The following is a 27,238-nucleotide window of genomic DNA, read 5'->3' as shown; positions in this document are numbered from 1 at the left end:
GCTCCCTGCATGCTGCCTTCCAAAGGAATACACAGTATTTCCAGAACATTTATTTAGTGATCAGCTGTTCTCTTCTGCATTAAGGTATCTCAAGTCTGTACAATTCCACATACAGAGTCAAACAAGGATAAATCAGCACCACACTGGCACTTGCCGTTTACTCAGGCTTATAGGTGGGCAGTTAACCTTCTCTTAAATTAGTTCAAGGTCTGCAGAAATTCGCAAGAAAAATCCAGTGTTTTAAACTGCTATGAACTTAACCAGAAAGAGCCCAAATCTGTTGTTCTGGAGCAGTCTTCTCAGCCTGGGAAGGGCTCAGCCCAGGGAGTATTTAGGGGCCTTCAGGAAACAGAATATATGTACATGTTTACATAAAACTCCCTCTTACAGACACAATCACTCCTGTGCTACAGGAAATCATTCCTACCTGTGTGTTATTAGAAACAGCATGATTTACAGAAGTTTGAAACGTGAGTGATTTGTTAGCAACTGTTTGTACAACGTAATCATACAGGGTTTTTAAAAACCATTGAGATATAATATTCATCTGTCAAAATTAATTTTCACATACAGAGAACTTAAAGGCTAGACACCGCTGTCAAAAGCTTTGCAGGAGCAGGAAGGCATGACAGACTGACATCTGTAAAAAGATCAGGATCCCTACAGGAGTCTGCCCCAATCAGCAGAGAAAGAAGGAGCTATATACAAAAACATCTATTTCTAGGAGTCAAGTACAAAGAGCACACAGCACTACCAAACGCTTCCAGAAAGCTGTAGAGCCTGGGCTCAGGAGCTCTGAGCTCTACTCAGACAGGTAAGCAGATCCATCCCATGCCACAAGAGCTACACAGTGCTTGCATTCCCTTGCCCCACGCTCATCTACAGCCAGAGCCAAAGCCCAGGAGTAGCTCACAACGCTAAGTAGACAGAAAGGAAAATGGTGCAGGAATAAGCAAAATTAGAGATGACAACAGGAGCGAGGAGGAACACATACTGCGGCTATACATATCATCGAGCTACCCAAGGGCCCACAACAGGAGCAGTACAAACTGCCATCACACAGAGGAGGAATCACAGCAAAGACAAACTCGAGTCTTCCTCTCTCAGGTTTTGCAGACAAGGTCACTGGATCACAGTGCCACTGAGTAAGCAAAGAGGGAAAAATAGCAGCCTACTTTTCTGTAAAACTGTTTTCAACCCAGGAAGGCAACAGTAGTTTTAGCTTTTCTCCAAATTGACTAAAAGACTAATCCTGATTCCCTTAATCGTACCTGTTCTATAAAAGGCTAGAAATTTTGACAAGGGCAAACTCTGACATTTTATTACCCCCCCAACACATGCAGCAGAAGGTCACATTGTTCCCAGCCTGCTAAAAATAGTCTTTCAGTCACACACTCCTCTTTCCAGATGCAGATAACACAGATTTGCCTAAGTTCTTACTCCTCAAAATTTGCACAGAGCAGCAGTAACTCCCAAGGGTATATAAAGCGCAAGCCTATTGCCAGCCCTGCATACCGGCTTATAACAAAACCCACATGCCCTACCCACACAGACCAGCCCTAAGCAGCTGCTCACCTCTGTCTGCTTCGGGGTGGATTTTGGCAGATACTGAGTCCTAGCTGACTAAGCAAGGTTTTTCACTCTTGCTTCAGCAACCTAGAACTTCATAGCTCTTCTTGTCAAACTCCAGTCTCACAGATGACCATGCTAAAATTTGGAGGTCAGTCTATACTAATGCAACACTGTTTTCATATGAATGCTTTTTCTATAGGAACAGGCTTAGGTGAATCTGCAGCATAAGAGGCTGAATAACAAAATAACTGCCAACAAAACGCATTTCCTTTTCATGCTGGGAGCTGTAGGACAGCATTCTCCCTCATGGTCTTGCCAGAAGGTAATGGCTTCACGAAAAGCTTTAAGAGGAGCTTACAGTATTTTTCCTGTGGAGAGGATTATGCCAATGCAGATACTGTAGATTAGTGAACATCTACTGCTATTAATCTGACATACTTTTCTGAATAAGGTCTGTGATAGCAAAGCAGTAGATTCCAGTTCATCTTCCTCCTGCAAAGCTACAACTTGGGAGACAGGACACCACCTTTAAAAAAGCAAATTATAAACCCCAGTTGAGAAAAATAAGGCAATATCTTCCTGAACAGAAATTTGTTCCTTCCGTACCATTTCACATTACACAATTTACATCAAGTTTAAAGATTCCCAAAGCATTTATCATTCAAAATAACATTGTTAAGTCTTACATTATAGGCCTGGCCTCTGAAACCCTAGTAGGGTTGGTACATTTTACAAAAAAGAATGATCACTGTCATTCATAGAAACTGCTTCCACTGAGGCTATGCCGTTGTTACAGAGGCAGGACAAGTACAACACAGTTGGAAGGATTTCTGTAGTGCATTTCCCAGCTCCCAAGTCTAAACTTCACTGAGCACAGAAAGAAAGGACAGTCCAAGCTGAGCAAGAACAAAGTTGTTAAAGTGCTAGACTTGTATTTGGAAGATGCAGATTCAGTTTCCTACTCAGGATTCTCATAACATGGGCAAGTTGCTCCATCTCTGCATTTTAGTTTCCCATACGGGAAACAGGACTAAACAGCTTTCTTCAAGGCTTCCTGTGAGAATACATACATCAAAAAAACTGAGATACACATCAATACAGCATTAAGGCCATCCATCTACGTGAATGCCAGCCATTATCTAGTGAAACATAAGCCACCTTTCTGGCCTGCAGTTCCTTTAAAGATCAGCTACACAGCCTGAAGTGACACAAAGAATATTCAATGGTATTATCCATTTAGCTGTAAAAGGTGCTCAAAGACTATGAAGACAGGCTGCATAAGAGCAGCAAGAGACACAGACCAAACAATAAGTTGAACAGACAAAGTGCAGGGGCCAATTTTCCTAAGTTATGCTTTTCATGAACAATCAGCAGCTGCTTAAGACTCATCACTTCCAGATGTTTAACAGAATCTCTTGACAAATATAGCTTCTACTAAGATCTCCTTACTTATGGAAAACTCAAGTGACAGCAACATTGGCTGTGATTCTAGGCAATGATTAATGCAGTTTCTACTGCAGTTAAGCAACCCAAAATAGCCCATAATAAGTAGCAGCATGCCATTTTCTGTAATTAGATTTCCTCATCAGGAAAACTGTAGAGCTGACAGGGAACAACTGATTAAACTAGGGAACTTAAAACTGGAGAGTGCTTAGGGATACAGTAGGAAATACTACTGCTCCATCAAGAGGTAGTTAGCAGGTCAATAATATCACCACATAAGCCATTGCCTTATTAAACTCAGGAAATGCAGCCCACCTACATGGAGAAAGTTTGTCCAGCCTACATCACTCCTCTCCCCTTGCCTCCAATCAGGAGTTCATGTTATCTTCAAAAGTTTGAAGGTGGTGTTCTAATTCAACTAAAGCAGTATTGCTACTAGATCATATTTTAAACAAATATTTTGAGAGCACAGTGTGCAGGGAGGGAAAGAGAAGAATAGGAAAAAGGAGAGTATGAAGGGAAATATTCCTCCCTTTTCTCTTTCAGGGGATGGTGGATAGTCAGACAGGGGAATTCATTGCTGCAGGAAGCAGCTAAGGTTAAAAATTGGAACAATTCAGGGAGGGACTAGATACATATGAGTAACATATCAAGTGATTACTGCTAGAGTATTGGAGGGAGTCTTAAGAATATAATATATTAGGGATTACAGTACTCTCCAATAGAGGGCAAAAGCTAATACTAACTGTTCCACATTTGCTGCTGCAAAATTGCCACAACTTCCTCTGCCAGACACTAACCACAATTACAAGGAGGATATACACTTAGACCTCATATGGCAAAATAACCACTATGTATAGCAAAAATAACATCTGGCTCAGTAGTGAATTTGGTTCAGAGCCTTCTCCAATAACAAACAAGAATTACAGGATTGCAAACAGCAACAGATCAGGAAGAATCTCTTGGTGAGCCAGCAACATACTTAGCAAGAGAGAAGGAAGGAGCAGGTTCCAGCAATTGCTCATGGTCAAACTACGGGACTGCCAGCCCCCAGACCTGGCTACTGCAAACCAATTGCAGCACTGCCCCTCTCTACAACACAGGTTTTCACTCTTACACACTGACATCTTCAAACCCCTTTGCAACTTGGAAGTTTCCAGTTTCATTTCTTGGCTTTATCTGCTTCATCTCTGCCCATCTACACCTCTGACAGAGGCAGCAATTTCTCTCAGGTTTATAGCTTACAACTCTTACCTTTTCTCCTACAGAACTATGCTCTTAGTGAACTCTTTCCCATAAACTAAGTGTATACTGCTTAAGTGATAACAGGCAAGTCCCTTGCATAGGGTATGTGGTGGGATGCAAAAAAGCTTTAGTAGGTTACTGAGAAAGTGTTTAACTTCAGACACAGTTACTAACTTGGTTTGTTTTCAGTTTTTCAGCATACCCTAGTGGGTAAATAAATACTTTCTGATGCTCCCCTGAGCACTCACCTGGGTGGTAGCTAAGTGTTCTTGTAGAGTCTCTTGCCTTTGAATCTTCTGAGTGCTAGGAGCAATTGGAATGGGCTCTCAAAGTCATTTATGTGACCCCATAGGAGTGGCAACAAAGATACCCTACAGTTCTCAAAATAGTCATACCTGAGGTTTAGTTTCCTCCTCATCCTTGTAGTAGAAAAGCTGGTCTCCACGCAAAACAAACCACCGCGGTTGCCAGTTCTTCATAATGCTCCTTTGTTTCTTCAGCCAGCCACACTTGAGCACACATTCTTGTGGATTAGGAGAAGCAGGTCTGGAGGGAGGCCCAATCTGTTCACCCATCACCAAACTCCTTGACCGGGCTAAAGAAAAAAAGGCAATTACAGAGTAAATGAAACAAATAAGGATGAGGACACATGCAGAGACCAAAAACCTTGTTTTGTGCTTCCTCAGATAAAGACAGACCACTACACGTGGTCTCTCTTGTTCTCTCAGATATCCGCTTTTCAAAACATATTCAGGTTCATGCTAGTGTAACATAGGGCAAATATCACTTTTTTTTTTTTTTTTGAATTACCCATGCTAGCAACTTTGTTACATGGTATCTCCACTTCTGCCTAAGGCTCCATGCTCACACCAGATTTTGGTTGTAGGAAGTCATAACACCCCTCCAGCTCAACATGGGAATATTATTGCTTTCTCCTTAAGGGAGATTCACCCAATGAAGACATGTGATGAGTGAAAAGGGGAAGAAGAAAGTAAAAGGAAATACTCCCACAGGTACAATCAGTCAATGGAACTAATTACCACAGGAAAAGAGTCTCAGAACTGAGCAAGATTCCAAAAGGGAAGAGACTCATAGACAACATAGCTATCCAGAATTATTAGTCACTCAATTAACAGAAGGATATATAAAAAAAACACCCAAACTCACACATACCCCTTCATTCATCATGGCTTTCCAACTGTGAAGATGGAAAAAAAAAAAAAAAAAAAAAAAAGAAAGAAAAACCCACACAATAGGAACAGAACACACAAAATAAAGAGAAGTCAAACTATCTCTGGAAACACTTCTGGTGGATAGGAAGTCTATTGCCCTTTCCTTTCCCAGCTCTTCTCCTCCCATATTCCTCCAATAAGAGCATTAGTTTAAATAACACAAACGTTAATCTGGAGTAATAGATGATTATATATTGCAGGCAGCAGCCCTGTCCTCTGGAACAGGCAGGCTGGGTGATCTAATCTGTCTTCTCCATCTCTACTTCTGGCTTTATGAAGTATCTTAAAATAACAGTTACCATCTCAGGTCATTCTTTCATTAGCACTAACATGATCCTGTTCCTTCCCATTTGGTACATTCTGTGCTTTCAGCCACCTTAGAGCACAGTTTACAAACACCCAGGTAAACTGGGCTTCAGTTTACAGCCCAGTGCCAGTAGATATCCGTGAGTGGCTTATCCTAACAAACCACAAGGTAGACTGCAGCAGCTGAAAGGCAGGCAAGCTTCCTCCTCAGCCATCTCTGATGCTCTACATCTTACTACCCACTACAGATAACTTGGCTTATAACAGCAGACAGCACCCCCTACCTCTAATTGCCATCTCCTTTTAGGTGCCTGAAATTAACACACACACACACTTGATGTTTACTCTTTTGCCCCTAGTGTGTCACCACATGGCGACAGAACTGACTAATCACCACATCCAAAGTAAAGAAAAAAGAAAATAGAGGTAGAGAAAGACATCACAGTAGTTGCATTAAACCTGATTCTATTTTTCTTGAAGCAAACACAAGATAGAAGATTGGGGGGGGGGAAGGGCAGTGAAAGGACTGAGGTCAGATCTCTAGAGAGGCTCCTCAGTACAATCCTTTGAGAGAGGAAAAAAAAGTCACGCTGTTCTCCGTGGCAAAAGTCTACTTTAACCTTCCCCATGGCCTGGCACTCTGGCTATCATGTTCAGGTTCTTACAGGAACATAGAAGTACTTGGTGTGTAGAAGTATGGTTTCTATCTAACAGAGAGCAAAGCTGAAAGGTTACCAAAATGGGTCAGTGACAGCATTCTTTGCTTATATAGTGCCAGACACTTTCACTAACTTAAAAATCCACTCATCTCTTTCATAAGCCTCCAGCAGACAGTCAGGTTGCCCTCTGACAATTTTCCAGTTTTATATAAGAGAAAAATGGCATCATCTAATTAGTGTGTTTATTTAAGGCTCCATAAAAGCCTTGTCCAATATGCAAAAGAGAAATTCTTCTATTTCTCCAAGCTCTTAAGGTGAGCTGTGCTACTCTCACCAGGACTGTATGTATAACAGATTTTGTTTTGTACCTGAACAAAGAGAAGTTAAAGATCAACCTGTAACTACATTCTGCTGAAAAGAAACTTATTTTTATTTCTCCTCAAAATTAGGTTGAAAAACTGTTATAAGCAGGCACTGATGCAATGTTACAGATTTTTGGTTCTCATTATTCCCTTATTTTTTGGCTCAAATAACCTGGCGAATTCATACCATGCATTAGTCCTCCCTTAGTGATGTTTTCCAGCAAACTTGCTATTTGCTTGACTAACCTAATCCTCCTTAACTGCTATTAATTTCACATATCCAAAACAGTAAGCAACTTCTTAGTACAGAATTCATTTTAAAATTCAGGCTCTGGTGCGTTTAGGCTTATTTTCTAAGCTCGCTCACTGCAGCCAAAGCTCTAATTAGGCTGCTGGTCTGAGGCAATTTCATTTCTGTAAACTATATACAGATCAGCTTTTTCTCCAGCAAGCTAACATCCACACACCATACCACATCCCTTTCTGGCAACACAGTGCCCTCTAGCAGAGAATTAGAGAAATATACCACCAAGCAACTCTTCCCCTGGCCACAGCCCTCCCCTCAAAACACCACCAACTCCCTAACTTTTTCCATTTTAGTCTGTAGTGCAGAGGCACATAAGGATTTCACTGTAAAACGCGGTAATTCTACAAGGACCAAATGGACATTTGTGCCAGATTCCTTCCTGCACTGCAGCTACAGCATACCTTATTGCAAGCAAGAATTTGCTTTCCCATTTGAAAATACAGCATTTCTTTGATGACACCAGGGCCATTAGACCCACCAAGTGGCCCACTAGCACCAGAAGCCCGGCTTCAGGAAGGGCCTCCACCTCCAGACTGCAGCACATGGGCAGCTCCTGGGCAACAGCTTCACCACCCCTTTGCGGCAGTAGCATCAAGGAGCCTGTGTCCCTGTGATGTTCACTGTCTGTAGCCTAGTCTGGCTTTCCTTACTTGCATGTAGTTATACAAGCCTTCTCCTCTTCCCCCAAGAGGAAGTTATACTTATTCATCTGGAAACAAGTTACCTTTATTTTAGGTAAGATCTATAGCTATATTGACACATACCTCACAAGAGAGGTCAGATGCTTTGGACTAACTTGAAGCAAATTATCTCACTATTCCTAGCTAGTGCTGTGCAAGTATGTATGAGGGGAATTATTTGTTACAGGAAGGAATTAAGTCACTGAAGGTTTTTTTTTTTGTTGTTTGTTTGGATTTTTTTTTTAAGTACGTGTATACCCAGTTGTTATGACTGTTAATTCTTCATGTTGCCTTAGCTTTCCATTTCTTTAAGAGTTTCTGGTTGTGACTGTAATAGTTAATTTCATCATAGAGTTGCTTAGAAACCCCATCTGCAAGTCAACAACATGGATCAGATAAAAAAAAATAGGAGGAATTATTTATGGCTATTAACAGCATTGATGTTTATATTGCATGCTTCACTAAATACAGTAATTGCATAGAGGTCAGAAGAAATTTTTCATGGATGATCATGGTTTGCCTTTTAAGCAGCAGGTGTCTGATGCTACCAGGAGCAAAATATCTGCTTTGATAAACTGATCCAATACATCAAGCCCCTAGCTCTTAACAGTAGATATAGATTCCTAGTGCTTGTCTATTAACAGTTATGGACCCAGCAGAGCATAGAAGAAAGCAAATCAATAAATCAGACTCACAACAACTCAGCAAATACTTTACATGTTTTGGAGTTCTGACCCAGTAACATCTTTTCAACAGCCCCAGGTAAATGTGAAGAGCAAAACAAAATTTCATTAATCAATAATTGATTCAGCCACACACAAATGCCCTAAACAGAAATCAATGTAGAAAGGATTTAAGCTTTCCCTAGGAAAAAATAAATAAAAAACAAAAAGATCAGGACTATCTGCACCAGATAGCTGTGCTGAAATGCCAACTACAGGATACACATAGTTAGCAGCAGGGAAACAAATACAGCACAGCAAGATTACAACAGGCCAGGTAGAACCACATCCTCACTGTCCACAGGTGGTGGTAAAAGTGAGCCAAATCTGTCCTTTTCAATGACAGATCATTAAAAGCAAGAAGACAAAGCTTTCAGAATCAGAGTTTGAAAATACTCCTACAATTGGGAGCAACATTGGTGTATGGGAGTTCACATCTACATAAAGGTGAGAGGAGGAACTAAGAGCAAGGACAGCCAGCTGTCAAACCGTGCCAGTTGCATAAACACCCAGGATATGCTAAACGAACTGTCCATCTGAAAGTCCACTTGCATACCATGTCTTTAACAAGAAGCTCAAACACTAGTCCAAGGAGTGGATGGACCACAGCAGATGGAGCAATACTGCCATTCCTTACAGAGATAGCAATCCTTGTCCCCACCCAACTCAGCTTTGTAGGACTCCTGCTTTGCATCTCCGCCTCACCCCACTAACAAGGTATCATCTTACCACAAGGGTTCTTCTGCCCCTTTCTGCAATTCAGATCTGCTTCCCAGAAATAGACACATTCCTATTTTCTCATCCCATCTACTCTGCACCTTAAGAGTGCACAGAACCACATATAGACTTCTTCCTCCCACTACCCATATCAGCCACCTTTCCCTGAGCACAGTCCTGCCTGGCAGCATTACACCATCTCCTCTGCCCTCCTCCTGTTCAGAGCTCTGAATACCACTACAAGTCTAACAATCAATGAGCATCTACTTAAATCAGAGACACTGGGATCAAAGTCAATGCAATTCAATACCAATTAAAGTTGTAATCTTTGGAAATTTCATAGGCAATTAGCTTGAATCAATATAGCCATTATAATTGATTCTGGCCAACACTCTGTCCTTCAGTGAAGTCACTTTGGGACATAGTAACACTGGTATTCTCTCCAATATAGTCATTGTTTAAAACACTAGAAGAGAGATGCACTGAAAACCCAGAAGCCATATGCCTAAGGAGATGAAATATCTCCTACAATTTGAAAGGAAATGCAGTTTTTCCCTCAAACTTGTTTTCTGTGTGCAATAAACATCTGCATTTGTGTTTGGATTTCATTGCTAAGACACCACAGCCAGCGAGCACAGATGAAATGACACTTCCTCAAAACAGCCTGAGAATTTATCACCTTGAAATACCATAAATGAAGAAAAACTAAAGGCAGAACATTTGAAGTGATCGGTGGCAGGACGTATTTAGGTCATTTAGAAAGATGCCAGTTTAAAGAAACTAGCAGCGACTTACTGTTCGTCATTGCCTCATACAAGAGCAACCTGAAGGGAGCCAAGCAAGTGCTATGCAGCTGGGTGGCTGTTCACATTTCATGATCTGAAGAACATGCCTCATGCTCAAAAGTAGTAGTGAGGGGGCAGGGTGCATTCAAAGAGCTCTGCCCGGTAAAGCTTGGATCAAGATGACATGCTGTGTTCTCCTACAGATCTTCCCTTCATTTGTTGTTTTTTCAAAGAAAAAGAGAAACTGAAAAGTTATTTTACTCTGGAAAACACTTTGCATAGCCACCCAGCTGATATCTCTGAAGAGACTGAAAGGAAAAGCAAACACCCTACACAATCTAGAAACTTTATCTTTTCAAAAAAACACCACACATTCATTACACTGGAAGCAGTTTTGTAACCTTACTGCTCAACTGAAAGAAAAAGCAGGGGAAGAGCTAACTTTGCAGATGTCCTCCCGTCATTTCTAGTAATCTGCACTTTCCATTATGGTTGGGATACCAGACTACACATATCAAAGCAGGTAGGTTTTGCCAAGAGAAGAATCTGACAGCTTGGAAGAAGGGATCTGTCTGTACAAACAGACAGATTAAGTTCCTGTTAAAACAGCTGCATTCATGAAGGTCACTTCATAAACCTGAAATTCAATATAGGCTAGTGTAATTTCACTATCAGACCAGGGATAATGACTGCTATTAGAAGCTGACTATATATACACAGCATAAAATACTAGGGCAGAAACTTAGATCAGAGAGGGTTATCTAAAGGCAAGATTTAAAAAAAAAAAAAAAAAAAAAGGCAAGGGGGAAGAAAAACACAGAGCAGAGCTCTGGCCAAAGAGCTCCAGACAAATGCAGAACTTTATAAAAGAAAAAAAAAAACACCCCCCAACACTCACACCCTACATGCTATATAGAAGATGCACTGTCACCCCCCCCCAAAAAAAAAAAAAAAAGACAGTCCAGAGTGAGAGAGACACTAGACTTGTTCATCCTGTCTCCAGAACCTATCCCTTCTCTCATCTCGGGGCTTTTAAAAGCAATCAAGATGCTCCCCCCCAAGCCTGTTTTCTCTTCTGTACTGGCAGATCAGTCAGTGGTGCATCTAGAAACTCTGTGCCTGTTCATCTCCACTTACCCTATGGTTTCTAAACCACTAATGCAAGCAGCTCACTCTGTCCACAGCACTCTCAAAGAGAGGCTTAAGCTACAGCAGCATCTAACAAACCAGCAGGAACTCCTGAGCAAAACAAGTTTTGCCTAAAGGTGCCAGTTGCAGAACAGAGACTACACCCAGAGAACCCTGTATAGGCCTGGCAAGTGGCCCCAGCCAGAAGGGCTCTGAGATCAGCCAGCATAATAACATGCAGCCTGAGGGAGGGCTACATATAATGGGGCATGCATGAGCTGAAGGAACTAATACTGCATTACAACCACAGCAACCCAGCACTTCACTGACAGCAGTAGAAGAGAAAGGAGCTGCATATGCTCTACAAGGCAAGGCACCCCAAAGAACAAAACCAGTAAATCCTACAGATCAGCTTGTTTCAAGGGTGGGCACGTCTTCAGTACCCAGTAGAGCATGAGGCAAGATTTCCTGCTAACTAGCAGATTAGTACCGCCGCATGACACTGCTGTACTACACGTACCAAGAGGCATGTAGCTCTGTCACACCACAAGCTCAGGCTTTTTCCAGGGTTAATTAGCTCAGGCAAAGCAGCACACAAAGTTGCCCATAGTCTTCCTACAGTCATTAGGGTTGGCTCACATCTTTGCATCACTCTTCAACAAGTCTGCAGCATTTTCTTTGCAGAACAAATGAAACTACAACACCTGTTTTCTACCTACACTACAGCATTTACAGAACACTGCCAGAAGCCAAGCAGGCAAAGGCACACTAGTTTGAGGACAATTGCTTTGTAACTAGTGTGAAGACATTCATCTTAAACACTACTCGTAAGACAAAGATAATTGCCATGACCTTCCACTACCTTACAAATAGCAACAGCTCTGTATAAGGCATGTACTAAATCAGAAAAATAATTTTATACTCCAGTGACCTGTGCAATGCAACCATAAGAACCACTTTACTGATCAGCATTACTTTGCAGAAATGTGGAGGTAACGCACCTTAACAAGGTAGTAGGGTGATTGAGGCCAATTCTTGTCTTGCTTCAGCCTGGATTTAATCTCAGCTACCTTTTAGAATGACAAAAAGATTCAAGGCTCTAGTGAAATATGTTAACAGGTGATCCACTAATGTCTTGGCTTTACTGCATCAAGTAATATGTATCAATGTGCTACTGTGTACAGGTTAATACAGGGCCTTTCTAGACGGTCTTGTTTTGCTGTCACCAACAGCAATAAAGTCAGTAGATCTTGCCTCTAGAGAGCAGTCATTTCAAGAGCTTAAACTTGCATTTTCAAGCCTCAGGTCCCAAGGAATATGGGGTTTTGGGCAACTGCCAATCAATAAACCTTAAATGATGCAAACAACCAGCCACCAGCTGTACACAAGAGTGCACAATAGTATACAAAGCCATATCAGTCTCACCTGTGAACTAATGCTAGTTATTTAGTAAGCACATCATGGATGGAAGGGCAACAGCTTTTTTTAAAAAATTAAAAATAGGTCATGTTCCTGATATCCCACCTAGTAAAATGAAATTAAGTTATTCTGAAAACAGTGAATTGGGAAACCACTGAGACTCGCAGCACTTAAATGAAATGAATTCAGCCATCTGGATTAGAACGCAGTGCAGCACAGAGTGTGGACAAGTCAGGTGAAACATCTGATGCCATGCACCCAAAATCCACACAATACTCATTTCAAGGATTTTCTTTTAATAGTCTGTTCCTACAGATTGGCAACCAAAGCATACTGCACATGGAGCATATCTTCATTTTAACTTCATTCAGAAGTATTCAGGACTACACTGAAACACCAAGCAAAGCTCAATAGGTGGGAACAATCAGGAGATCTGCTTCAGAAGTATGCCATTGATCCAAACGAAAATGGACCTGTATGTAGACCTTCCCCTCCCAACTGCCAAATGAAAACACTGGACAGGATCTGCCTACTGCCCTAGCAGTTGAGGTTAGAAGCACACACCTTTCAGGACAGACAGATACTTTTGGATATATTAATAGTCCCTATAACTAACTCTCCAGGGAAAGAGTTAATAAGACTAGAAATAGAAAAGGCTAGGTGCACTTGTTCCCAGCATATCCAAAATAGCAGCACAGCCCTGTCCCTTTGTTGCAAATAAAAATGCATACTGAATAGGTAAGTGAAACTCTTGCAGTAGAATCTGTGATAGGACAAGAAATAAAGACAGTGTTCATTCAGCATTCTAATTACTGGCTCTGTGTTCCTGAGGAGATGGTATCACATTGAAAGGAAAGTATAACCAATACACCCTCAGTAACAGCCACTCCACTACTGACCATGCAGCAGTGTGAGTGATCTTCTCTATGATAAAGTGTACAAGATCTGTAGAAACAGCACAGCCAGGCTTGCTTTTCATCATGCTTACACTTCCGCCCCTCCCCACCGTTAGCTTCCCCTCTAATACTAGCCTCCCTTTTCTTCCTAGGAAAAGAAGAATTCTGTAGTTTTGCAGAGCTAACTGCAGGTTGCAATTTAAGCACACCATTTAGCATAGCCTTTGCCATGCCAGTGAACACTGACACAAAAGTCCACGAACAATGATGCACTATTCTGTACTCCTCCAGCAAAGTTAGAGAGCTACAAGTTCCCAGCATGAACTGACCACTAGTCACTCAAGTAATACTCACTTTGTTAAGCATTGAGGAGGCACACAGGAGCTGGAGGGCTAGTCCTTTAAAGATTTATGCTAATCTGTATCAATAGAAAGTAGGTTCAGAGAATGAAGCCAACCTGAAGACAGATTCAATACATTATTGCTTTTTCAGGAGAAAAAAAAAGTCTTAGTCAAGAACATTCTTGCTGACCACAAGTAAACTGCATAACCAGTGGGTCAGAGCCTCATATACGATGTGCGGGATCCTTCATTATTGCAAGATCAGGAAAAATATATATACATTTTTAAATAGGCAGCTCAAATACAGAAGCCTATTCCCAGCAACAGACTTTAGCTTTCAGGTCCCTTTTATCTGCACCATCTTCAGATAGTTCCCAATGGAACCCACTGCAGATTGTCCAAAGCAGCACTTAGTTCATAGCTGTTCGATGTGCCTCTTTAAAGCACACCCACCCTTTAACTGGGCTACAAATGCTGCCTAGCAAGTCCAGGCATCAGTTACGCACTCCCACTGAACCTCGGCAGCATCTCTGAAAAAGCTGTCCATCTTCTCCATGCAGTTGTCTAGAACTGCCGACCTGACCAGTACCGCTAAGCTTCGCTTCTACTGCTGGGAGAGCTCTGCAGTTACAGGCAACCAATTTGAATGACAGCTCACTGCTGCCAGAAGAGGGAAGTCTTGCTCCCTTCTCTCTACACCCATACTGTTCTTTCCTCCGACGATACACTTGCCATATGCTCCTACATTTCACTGAAATGCTCAGATCTTTATAGAAAGGTAGTTACTCACTGGAATGGCAAAATTCTCAGATGTTTGCCTCCTGCTATTTTAGTGAGTCAAATCTGTGCACATGAAGACTGAATGAATACCCTCTGCAATCAGCAAAGGCTTCTTGTAATATTCCCTATGGAGATAGCTTTAGGACTTCATTTTTAATATCTTTCCCAACTACAGTGAATCAAAGAGCAAACAAAACATGCTGACCATAACACTGAAATTAGAGCCTGGACTGTGCTCTGATCTTGTACAGCACCTGGCACTGTGGAGTCCTGGCCATGACCGCAGCTCTTCAGTGCTATAGATACAACGCAAGCAAGTCCCATGCAGCAGAATAAGTCAAGCTAGCCATAGCACTTCATTCATCCATGTGTTGATAACAGTAGTGTCTGTGATGTGTCAAGCACATGGTCCATGCAGTGGAGATATTGTGAAGATAATGCAGCGGCTGCCAGCATCACTGGTATCTTACACTGGCATATTGAGCAAACACCTGTTTACCACACTCCATGAAATATCATTTCCCAGAATACTGGGCTAAAATAATAATAAAGGGTACAGACAACTTTATCAAGGCCTTTTGTCAGCAACTGCCTGCAAGACTGAAATGACAACACAGCCTACCCTTTTTCATTGAGGGCTCTCCCCATATTCAGCCACATTATCCTTCTCCTGCTGCTGTCCACCAAGCATCAGGCAGGTATTCATTTCCACCCTACGCTTAAGGGGCAGTAAACTTCCTCCCAGTGCCCATTTCCTACTTTGTGCAATAGGCCCCAAGTGACTTCGTCCTTGTTTTAGGGTTTGGGTTTGAAAGACAGAGGGTGAAGGAAACCAGAAATTATAACTCCTATACAATTCATAATTTGAATATACATGTCCAACTCAAAGTATTAGGCTGTAAGTTTTAGTAACAAAAGTACCACTAGTTAATAAGTTGAGTGACTTCTCTTAAAATGGAGGGGTATACAGCACTAAGAATTGGAGCAAACCATGTGCCTATAGTTCTGCCAAAGAGATCATTATCAAACCAACCCTATCCCCTATAGGATAATCAGATCTGATCTTGAAACTAAGCAGACAGCTTTCTCTTCCTGTTCATTTAGCCCCTTACACCACAGGTTTGCTTTAAAACTTTTATACTGTTTCAGAGGGCAACTATCTTACTGAAGCATAAATAATTCTTATGACATGCATGTAAGAGGAAGGACATTATGAATACCTTTTTTCTAACTCCAGCAAAGACTTAATCTCTCCTCTCTTTGCCTCATCATAAAGATTACTTTCTTTTGGACAAGAGGGACACATACAGCAGCTCTGTGGAAGGAGTACACATTAGAAGGACAGCCAGTAGCAGCTTCCCTCCCCCATTAGTTTTTAAATGCCTTAGACACATGCAAGCCTGGGCAGAGTCTAAGTGTGGATCCTTTCCTATTTCAGCTCACCAGATGGCTCATACTGCAGCCTCATGAAGGGGTTCCCCCTCCCCACAGGGTGGAAGGGCCTTCATTGCTTGCCTCAAGCTACCTCTGTCTGTAATGCAGGGAGCTGGAGAAGAGTTGTTTATACTGCTGTGCTTCCCTATTAGTTACTGTGAATGTCAAGGAAAAGCCAGCAAGGTGAAGAATAATTCTGGTAGTAGCCTTGCAGTAAGAAGGAATACATCTATATAGACACTAAGAGTAGCAGGAGATTGCTCACCTCAAGGGACAGGTGCTAACATTTGTCCTGCTTCCACTGTGCTCTCAGCAACCCTGCCAGTTTCATCCTGTACTCACTCAGTGGGTGTTGCACAAATAAAGTCTACAGCTCTTGCATTTTTAAATACTTAATTCCCTCCCCATGCACTCTGCCCAGCAGTCCAGCTCCCCTCTGAGCAATATTACTGCTCTTTCTCACATTTCCTTCCTTTCCCCAGGAGGTGAGGTCTTGATTCATTATTTCAAGATCAGATAGCCTGTGCCTATTAAACTGGTGCCAGCCTGCAGTTTGCAGGACTCTCCTCAAGGAGCCCAATTTTCCACCTGAACCTCCAGAGAGAGGCAGGAAAAAAAATGCCAAAAGCAAGCTTTGCCAAAAGCACTTACTTCAAAAGCACAGCAATTAGCACCATGGACTCTAGGCAAGAAGAAATGAGCATCCCCACAGAGAGGAGAGATTATACCTTTTAGCAGCCCAGGTCCTTTTTCACTGGACATACTGCAAAAAGACAGTGGGAAGCAAAACCTCACTTTGGAGAGCCCCACAAATATCAGTCTGCTGACCTCTTCTGTGCATGCACACCACTACTGCCCTAGGACAAGAGAGAGGTTTACCATAGCATGCAGCTAGTATGCCCCTCACCCTGCTGCACATTTCTGCACCAAAACAGCAGAGCACCAGGAGACTGACTGAAGCTGAGGAGGGAAAAGCAACTCCCTGCTCTGTGCACCTCCCTAAGGTTAGGCACAGTCAGTGGAGACACCTAGCTCCATACCTGTTCCCCTCTCCCCCAAGCATCACCCAGTAGCTAGGGCACCTTTCTTCTCTCTGCTTTCAGAGCCACCACAACCAATTAACCCACTGGTACAGCAGACTCCAGCCCTAACACCTCCCTCAGCAGCCCCCATACCTTTGCTTCATGACTTTTAACTCATTAGTAGCTTTATTTTACCTTTCCTCCAAAGCAACAAAGGAACCCACACCATAGACCAGATCTCCTCCCCCGGTGCTTCACAGGCTCCCTTTAACACCACCCTCACAAACTGCAAGCCATGAAACAAATCATATTCACCAGCACTTAGCCCCAGCCTTTTACCTTCACACATTTCTAGAACACAGCTCTACACCACCTCTCCTGCCCTGGAAAGACACTCATTTAAGAAAAGAGTGCAGTGAGGCCCCTCCACCCACCTGGGTGGCTTCTTAAGAGTAGCTCTTCTGTGCCAGGTGTAGCTGATTGCACTGATTGCTCCCTATCCTGGGGCTGCTGTGTTCCTAGCAATGCTGGTGGGCTTGCACAGGCTAGGCAAAATATCTGGAGAAGTTCACTGTTCTAGGGCTTTCCAGGAGTAACAGGTGAGTGTTGTTACTCGTTCAGTGAGGTGCTGGACTCCCACAAGCAGTGGACTAGCTGTATGCAACACCAGCCCCTCAAGCCTGAGCTGCAGTGTGGGGCTGCGCAGATCCCCGTGGTCCTGTTGGCAGAGCCAGGAGACTGCAGTTGCTGAGCTGCAGTCTGGTGAAGGGGTTGCAATTTCTTTGTGCCCCTAGACATATTGGAGAATGCCCCTTTCTGCCTTTTACTGGCTAGTGAAAAACAAGCTCTTTACACTGTGTGATTTTGAAGGGACCCCCTGAGAAGCTGCTCCCCACACTGGGCAGCCTCCTAGGCCTGCCCTGCAGGGAGTGCAGCACTGACACCTGGTTAGAAAAGTCACAGCAGCAGCAGGGGCTGAGGGTGAAAGTGTCCTCCCTTCAGACCAGAGGAAAAGCTGTACATGGCACTAAGCTGCTGTTGAGCACAGAGCTGCAGAATAGCCTCCTCTCTCTGGAGGGCTCAGAGAACATCCTGGAGCTGCAGGGTTCATGCCTCTGCAGAGGAAATCTGAGTGCGCTTGGGACTGTTTGGCTGCCTCTGGACCCCTATGAAATGCATTTATTTCACTGTTCCTAATCTCTTCCCTCTGATGTCTTTTTATTCACAAGCTGAGTTTCACACATTTTTTTTTCTTTAAATCTCCTCTAACCATGGGTTTTGTTCCCTTTTTGGGCCTCATCTCAGCTCTGCCTGTTCCACAGACCGTCATACTATCTATGCCTGCTACTGGGCCTGCTAAAGATACTGTGATTGCCTCACAAATGAGGTCAAACTCCTGGGACCCGAGGTGTGCCAGCGACACTGATTATCAATTGGCCAGGCCAAAGAGGGCTCTGAACGAGCAACATCTTCCAGCAAAGTCAGATCTACCACCTTCACTGACCTAAAAATGCCTGATTCATTTTTTTCATAGATGTCATTGATCATCATTCCTGGGACTGGCAAACTCAGGCTAAATAAACTCTGAGCAAACTCAGAGAACTTCTGAAAGCCAGGACTGCAGACAGCATTCTGCTGTGATTAAGACTGTCTCAAAAAAGTGGTTAATAATATTGTTTCCTCTAGGCAGAAAATTTTGAGAGAGATGACACCAATCACTCTATGCTTCTTATACCGAAGAAAAGTTCCTGCAAGAAGCCCTTTGCAATTTCATACCAGTATGTTCTTCCTATTGTCCTGATTCCCTCCATCTACTCAAGAAAGAGTTGCAGGGATGCATTTAGATGTCTAAGACCTTCTTAGCTGGTGAGTTCTTAAGAAGTCAGTTTTGTTCAGATGACAGAAAATGGCTGTTGAAAAACTGTTAAGAATAAGAAAGAAGGATAATCCAGTATTTTTTTCACAGTACACTAAACTTTGGGAAACTCATTTCAAGTCCTAGCTCTGCCTTGGACTTCCTATGTGGCCTAGGTTTTTCAGTTCCTAATCCACAAAATGTAAACATTACCTGTGAAATGTGGCATGCGCAAAGGTAAATCCATTATGAAGTGTGAGATTCCAAGATACTACAGAAATGAAGTGTCAAACACCTAAGCAGCACATTAACACAAGATTATCAACTCTGAATACAACTATATTGTGACTCTGACAATTTTGGCTATATCTGCGCTAACAAACCATGTAGAGTAGTAGGGTGTAGAGTAGTAGGGGTGAATCTGTACAGCAAAGCAGTTAATGACAGCGATCTAACATCCACAGTACATACGCATTTCACAATGCTAATGTAGATTCCAAAGTATACTACTGTAATTCTCATAACTCTCATTTGCTTTTGTATTAAATAATATGCTTTCAGTCTGCAGAATTAAGGAAGCCTGGTTTTCCACTGGTTCCTGCCCTCTGTACTTCTACGATACAAACCCCAGTTCCTGCATATGTACCTCAAGCTTCCGTGATGCTGTCTCTTGATCCTCCTCAAATCCCCAGCCCCTTCTGTACCCCAACACCTCAATACATTTCCACACTCCCTACCTTTTTGACTGACTTGAACCTATGTATGCACTCATGAGCCAGCCAAGCGGGCCATTATCTTTCGGAATATATATATATATATATCAGTCAAGTGCTAGGTGACTGTCCTCCCTCAAGTGCACAGATATGGGTATCTTTCATCTATCCAGCCACCAATTTTCTTGGAGCTTGTAGAATCCTAGTATATTTTGATACTCCTTTTCTGCTTTCAAATCTGGTTGATCTCAGCTCAAAAATTTTTAGGCAGGGATTGATAGAGAGATAATGCAATCATATATTCTTCCTGCCATAAGAAAGCAGTTTAAAATAAGATATTCATGCTCCCATAATCAAAGACGCAACATTTTAATTAAAAATACAATGACACTGTTTCAAAAGCACTGAATATTAAAACCTAGTTGTCCCCACTGCAAGCACATGAAGCTTACACTGTAAATGCGCACAATCCCAGAGGGGTATAATAATACTTTACCCTCTAAAGTCCCTCCTGGCAAGATTACTATATACCATCCTTAGAAACATTTTAAGCATGTATGCTAAAGCGCTCTTTTTCACTAAAATTAAATTATGACAAGTATGAGAGGAGGAAAAAGGAGAGAGGGAAATAACGAACTTCTACTATAGTTAAGCTGAGGGATACCTGACATAAAATTGGTTTGCCTGCAGTAGGCTAGCTAGCCAAAATGTTTGCTGACATTTTTTTCCAGAGTACAAGTTCTTAAAAAAAAAAAAAAAAAAAAAAAAAAAAAAAAAGAGAGAGAGAGAGAGAGAGAAAGAAAACCTTTAATCCTGATGACTGTGAAGGAAATTTTCAATGCACTGTAACATCTGCAGCAGTGTGTAGCCAAAAAGAAATAACAGATTTAGAGAAGTGCAGGTAATTCACCAGACACCTATCAGTACAAAGTCTGGGAAAGGACAGGAGGTTTATTCTTAGTACCTACACAGCTGAGAAACATTTTGCTGAAAACAGGAATACTAGAAGGAATATATCAGGTCAGTAGGCTAAATCTCTTGCCAGAGAGGACAATCCCATCATAACACTTACTAAAAAACAAATGTGTGCCCTTCTAGTCAGTTCAGCTTTAATTTCCTAGCCCATTTTAATGCAGTTGACAAGGTAGAGCCTGTTTAAGATTTTTAAAGCCAAGAAGCAAATAGGTCATTTCAAAAAAAAAAAAAAAAGTTTTTGATATCCTAAAAGCAATGAAGCAAAAATGCATTCCTTGAGACTAAAGGATGTAGTCTGAAATCTGCTTTCCCTGTTCTCCATACTGAAAGAACTCATGTCTCCACTCTGTAAAGCAGTATTTCTGTGCCCCATCACATAAGTGATGAAAGAATGTGAAAATAGGAGATGTTTTTTCCATTGCAGTCACTTATTTCAGAATCGTGGACTCTGGCAATTTCAGTATAGAAAACATTGTAGGTGAAAAAATAATGCAAAACCCATTCAGGCCTAGACAGGATGAATGATTTTTCAGAAGGCCCATTTATGCACATTAAGATTTTCAGTCTGTGAGATTTTCCTCCTTACTAGGTCTTATGAAAACATAACGTGCATCTGAATGCCTGTTTCTGGGTTACAGATGCGAGCTTGCTGATGGAATGGCAAGGACTGTATTACCTTGACAATAACCTCTAGTAAGGCAACACATCTTTCTCTACTATACCTTTCACAGATATTAGGAGCTACACCCCAGATGTCAGGCTCAAGTCCAAACTTAGCACTCACAAAAGCCTGAATGTCTTCAAACTCAGGAGTTTTCTTAAGGACCATCCATAAGTCAAACAAAAATAACAGCATAAAATGTCATAGGTCATGCTGAGCAGAAATTTGGAAATACCTGGGCTGATGCAGCTTCCCTACTTGCACAGATGCAGGGAGTAGGAAGTGTGGACATAGGAGATCTACACCAAGTATATGAACATCCTTGGCTTTTCCTTAGTCGCTGTCTCCCATCACACTCAATGAATGTCTGTCTGTACTCACAGCATCCTTTCCTAGCCCTTCTCTTCTCTCTATGTGGTCAGAAGTTGTGCTGCCTTCCCTATACAGCTACATCCTCACTGGCAGAGCTAACAGCCTGCCCCTACGCTGAGAAGCCAGCTAAGCTCATGCAGCAGCTTGCAACAGATTTCTAGTCCCTGTTGATACTCACTGTCAGCAGCAGATGCTTAAAGCCCTTCTCAATACCCTGCTTGCCTGCTCTTCACTACCTGAACCTTCATAAGCAAGCCCAATGGAGAGGCAGGGAGCCTGACTTACCATTTCATGTTCAACTCAGTTGTGCAAGGTGGGACACATCGCTTTAAGAAGCGCTCAGCAACTTCAGCACTCCCTGCTTACAGCTCCTGTCAACCAGGAACCTTGTAGGATTAGGCCCTACGTGGTAACTTTAGTTGCTAGTTGTTAGTTACTAGTTACTAGTGCTCTCCATAGGTACCACAGAAGCAGGAATATTCCTGACAGTTTCAAAAACCATCAAGCCAGCTCTTTTCATGAGCTCTAAATTTATTCAGAAATAAGCCCACCATTGCACAGTTAATAAACCAAACACAGAACAAACCCTGAGAGAATGACGTATGCTGCTATAAATTGTAACCAAGTCACAAAACTACACTACAGTCTGTCCCCTGAGCATCAATAACATAAAGGGATCTAGGATAATATCTGTTCCTTAACTAGAACTGAATATATATTAATATATGAATTAGTTTCTTCCTGATACATTGAAAGAAGAGAAAGGAGTGAAAGAGCCTGTGTCCTTGCTCTGCCACAGACCTCCTTTATCACTTCAGTCACCTCACTTAGCCTGTTTGTGTCTCATCAGAGCTCACAGCAATCTGGATAATAAATACATTAAAGACGGGAAGGAGATAGACACCCCTTAGCAGAGGGACGGCAAAGAGGCAGCACCTAGAACAGCTTGCTGAACTTCTACAAAATAGTCTAACCAAAACCTAAGTAAAAATGAGTTTACTGTGGGTGAGATTATACATGTACAATCCTGACACCTCCAGATGGCAGGAAGCCTCTTCCTTCTAAGATACTCATTGCTATTTGATGGGCTGTTGACATTTCAAGGACTGTTCAGAGCAAAACTCTGCTTTTATATGTATGATCCAGTGACATTCAGCTGGAAGAGTCTGTTTCAGAATCATAGCAATTAGAACCGTGGCACTTTCCTATTCTGTAATGTTGGCATGGCTGAGGAAAAACCTAATCCTTACATACCCTTCCAGCTGCATCTGCTTTTGCTCCTCAATGACATTACTCTAATCTCTGTTTCCAGTGGGTGGGAAGATACCCCTCTAAGACTACCATTAGGCTGTGAATAGCAATGATGCTCAACAAATGCTGTGTCAAGCAAGGAGCAGGTGCTGCAGCAGGAGACCACACAACACATCACCTACCAGAGCATTTCCTCCAGGAGAGCTAGAGCAGAGATGCTGGCTATGGCCAGCCCTAGCAGAGAGCTGTACAAGCACTGCCTAGTCCACCTCGCAGGTCGGAGCCACTGCTCCAAGCCGCTGTTGCAAGCCCCAGACAGGTTTTCCTTCCTTCCTTCCTTTGTCTTTACCCGCAGCTTGCACCGAGCGACTTTCCCCACCTCCTGCCCTGGAGGAGCACGGTGCTGCACCCCTGCAAGCTGCCACGGGTAAACTTGCCACAACTGTCTCCAGGCTCTTACTAAGGACGTCCACGTTAGAAAAACAACATTAGCGGACACAGCAGCGACACAGGGACTCCCTGCAGCCCCAGGCAGAGTGCAAGGACCGGCTTGTCCCGGCTGCTCTGCCGTGACACTGCAGAGCACGCCGCTGAGCGCCAGCACGGGTCTGCCGCTCCCCAATTCCCCCCCGCGCCGTGGCAGGCGGCAGCAGCCCGGTGCCCGCTCCCGCCCGGTGCCGGCGGCGACTCACCTCGCCTCGCCTGCCTCAGCTTGGGGCTCAGCATGCTGCCGCCGCCGCCGCCCTTCTCAGCGCCCGGCCCCGGCCCCGGCCGCCGCCCCGCGCATCGCCCCGCGCATCGCGCCGCGCCGCGCCCGCTCTCCGCCCAAACGCCCCTCCTCTCCCCTCCCGGCACTGGCTCGGGGGCGACGCTTCACGCCGTGCTAAATAAAACCTAATGCATTATTTATCCGAATTAATTCCCGTCCAAACTAAGCACCGAGTGCCTCGGTAATTACTGTCGATAAATCACCAGCGCGCAGACACGAGGGCTGGACCTGGCTCCCGCTGCTAATTGGGCATGCATCAGCGTTATTAATGCGCCTCTTCCCGGGAGCAGCGCCCATCTCGCGCTCCCCCGCTGCATCTTCCTGCGGCCACGCTCAGCAGACGCTTTGACTCGGCAAGAACCAGCTCAGCAGCTGGAGCTCTCCAAGCTGGAGCAGGGGGGAAAAGGGCCCAAAGCTCACGCTGAGGAGCTGGTGCAGCTGACACCGCTGCACGGTCAAAGCAAGAGAGAGTGTGCCGGAGGTGGGGCAGCGCGCAAGAGCCGGAGCAGGGGAGCAGCGACCCACTGCTCTCAGCAAGGCAGTCACGCCAAAGGAGAAAAATCTCTCTTCCCTGCGCTGACAGCCTGGCGGGAGGGGGGCGAAGCGATGCCATCACTCAATATTAACACCTACCACCGCTTGCAAAGCTGTCCCTCACGTTTCCCTGGGAAAGAAGCAATGGCAGTATTCACCAAGAGGTTGCGGGAAGGATAAACAGTTGATGAAATAGTTAAAAACCAGACACTTGGATGAAAGTCAAATCTGACTGGGTAGCAGAGACTCATTCTGCCCCAGCTGCTCTTAGCATATCCCTCTTCCTCACCATCCCAACCTCTTGCCTGGCAGGTCCTTCCACAGGGTAGAAAAGGTGACAAATACTTCCTTGGCAAAGTGCGCATCCTGCTGTATTGCCTTTGTGGTTTGTATTGCTGAATTGCACTGATAAAAAGCATCCGAGATTGGCAGCTTCCTTTCTTCTCAAGAAGATCTATCATATCTTGGATCCTGAGTAACGGCGAGGAAGTCGTATCTCCAGCAGTGCAAGAGGTCCCCTGTCCTTTTGTGATACTGTACTTCTCAGCAAGCGAGCGTCAGCAAAGGCTAAAAGACTGGGACCTTTAGGGGTCTTGGTGGAACCAGAAGTGATTGTAAATCTGTTGAGTTTATGGTGGCTGTCTCCGATTTGCAAATGTGTCAATGAGGCTGGGGTCTAGCCTGCTGGGATTGAACTGCTGACTTTGTTCTGAACATGCAGGCTCCTGCAGTTAGTTTCTCTGCTGAATAACCTGTATTTGTTAGACTTCAGCAAAGTGAAGAGTAGCTAACTGTGATCCCTTGGCCAACAAGCTCAGCAAGTGTACTGACCCAGTGTGAATAACCAGCAAGGGCAAGGGTTGAGGGAAATTACTCATGTGTGACTTTCTGCCTAAACTTAGTCCCTGGGTCTAAAAATCACTCATTCAAATCAGTCATCAGACCTCTTTCTCTCTCCACATTTTTGGCTTTTCTTGTTAGGCTTGAATTTGTACAGAAAAAAGCTGCTTTGATGCTGTTTAGACACATCATTTTGCAGTTTGAGCAGGAAGCCAAAAGGCATGTACAGTAAACCATAACAGGGATAAAGTTAACTGAACATTTAGTCTCATGGGAAACTTGGAGACACTATCCTGCTAAGCCACTTACCATGAAAGCTTGATTTTCTCCTCTGGGGAAGAGACAGGACATATAGACCTATATCAGTAATTGATTATCGTGTTCATAGGTGAAATCAGAACATTTAAACAAACAGCCAAGTTCAACCCTAAACACTAATTTTGCAGTGTTTCTTGGTTAAAGGAAAGTACTCTGTGTCAACAGCATTCAATTTGACCCTGTATGAAATGTTTTCTTTTGACTTAAACCTTTTCAATTTGTCTTAAGGCAACTTTCAAAAAAGAAACAAAAAATTAAATTTACCCATTTCTTTCCCAGATTAAATGTAAGAAATTTAGACCTGACTTCCCCAGATACACTCTTTTGAGTAAAGAAACTGTTCATCAGAAAAAAAATAACTATAAAAATAGCCAGCTAGGAGAGAGAAAAACAATCACCTGCAGCAAGTGGTTCCACTGAAGGCTGCCAAGCTTTGCTCTGACAATTTAAAGAACTACTTTCTGAAAGAAACGCTGAGGATAGGTCATATAAAAGGTAACCTAGCAGCTGTTTAGAAGGACTAAGAGCCTAAAGGATGTTCAATCACTGTGTATTGAGCTACATATATTGATCAGGATAGCTGGGGCAAGGGATCTCAATAGCTTGTATTTACTCTCCTTGAGTTTCACAGTCCCTTTCCACCCCACTGCTAGTTTCACAGAGCCTTAGTGTGTCCCCATGCATGGTGTCTACACCACAGAACCACACCCCTCACTGCCTCTGCCCTTGGAGCAGGGCTGGGGATGCACTGTCACCCCTGAAGGCTGCTTCATCTGCAGCCCAAGTCACCCCTTCTGCATCTCTCCCCCACTATGGCCAAATGCCCTCTCCACACACCTAGCAGGATGCTTTCTGGATGAGCACATATGTATCCTTCCATACTGAAAGGCACTTTGTACAAGGTGAGAGGGCCCAGAGCAGGTTATGATTACACAGCAGGGAAGAAAGTTGAGTCATGACTGATTTAGCTTATTCTCCCTGTACCAAGTTTCATCTGACTCAGACGCTGCTTCCAAATGACAATGATATTGAGTGCTTCAATTACTTGTGAAGAACAGTAATTGTAAACTGAAAAGTACACAATTTAAGTAATGTGGATTGAAGTTAATCTGGCAGCTATAGGAGACAATTATTCCAGTGCAGTAATATTACTTAAAGGAAATGAGTATAAAGATGCAAAGAATGCAGAAATATTCTGTGAAAGCTTTACGTTCACTGCATTTGCTTTTAGTTTCTCTCTTACAGCATGCAGTCAACTGGTTACCAGTTTAGCCCAGCTGATTTAGCCCAATATTACTAAATGGAAGCTGGTAAGTGCAGAGGTGGTAAAACTGAGGAAAATGGAGACAACTCTGTGACACCAATTCTTCCCTCTTATTTGGTGAGGGCAGCTTTGAGGGGAGTTTGAAAATATCCCGATTAAAAGATTGGGACAGAGACATCAGAAAAGGCACCTGGGTGAGCTCCCTGTCTTTACAATGACCAAAGCTGTGTGCTGAGTCTCAGTTTGCAGAGCCCAGATATGAGTCCTTATTTCAGCAATTCCAAATAAAAACCTCCTGCTGCTACAGAATATGACTTGTATCATTGCAGCTGATAGATGGGTTATAGCACCCAAAAAGTCCTCATATAGAGGCAGTGGGGTTGTAGAAAACAGTAGAGTTGCTCTAGCTTCCAGACTCGCTCCCCAAAGGCTAGAAAAGCCTTTGTCAGGCTTCTGAAGTGCACTAACAGCCTTCCTTAATAGCCTTAACCAGCCTCACCTGGGGCATTTGCCCACATTTTCTGCTCATAGGCTCAGGAACTCCATTTAAGCTCAAATCGAGGGCCCTTCAACTCTAGCCTGAAATACGTTGTAGGAGTACTGGTTTTTAGTTAAAGCTACAGCTTTGTCTGTGCC

At 43.3% G+C, this 27,238-nt stretch overlaps 1 protein-coding gene across 1 annotated transcript in view; it reads right to left on the bottom strand.

Moving 5' to 3' along the window:
* The window catches only part of ARHGAP22 (Rho GTPase activating protein 22), a 140,808-nt gene extending 135,961 nt beyond the window's left edge, over positions 1 to 4,847 (bottom strand). Inside the window, exon 1 of the mRNA XM_062579956.1 lies at positions 4,656 to 4,847. Within this exon, the coding sequence (XP_062435940.1) occupies positions 4,656 to 4,835 (180 nt within the window). The 5' untranslated portion in view covers positions 4,836 to 4,847. The remainder of the gene's footprint in view (positions 1 to 4,655) is intronic.
* Between the last annotated feature and the right edge of the window lie 22,391 nt (positions 4,848 to 27,238).

This window comes from Rhea pennata, chromosome 7, assembly GCF_028389875.1.
Source record: "Rhea pennata isolate bPtePen1 chromosome 7, bPtePen1.pri, whole genome shotgun sequence".
Taxonomy (NCBI): Eukaryota; Metazoa; Chordata; class Aves; order Rheiformes; family Rheidae; genus Rhea; species Rhea pennata.
The sequence above is the reverse complement of the archived record's forward strand: the minus strand, read 5'-3'. Positions and strand labels throughout refer to the sequence as shown.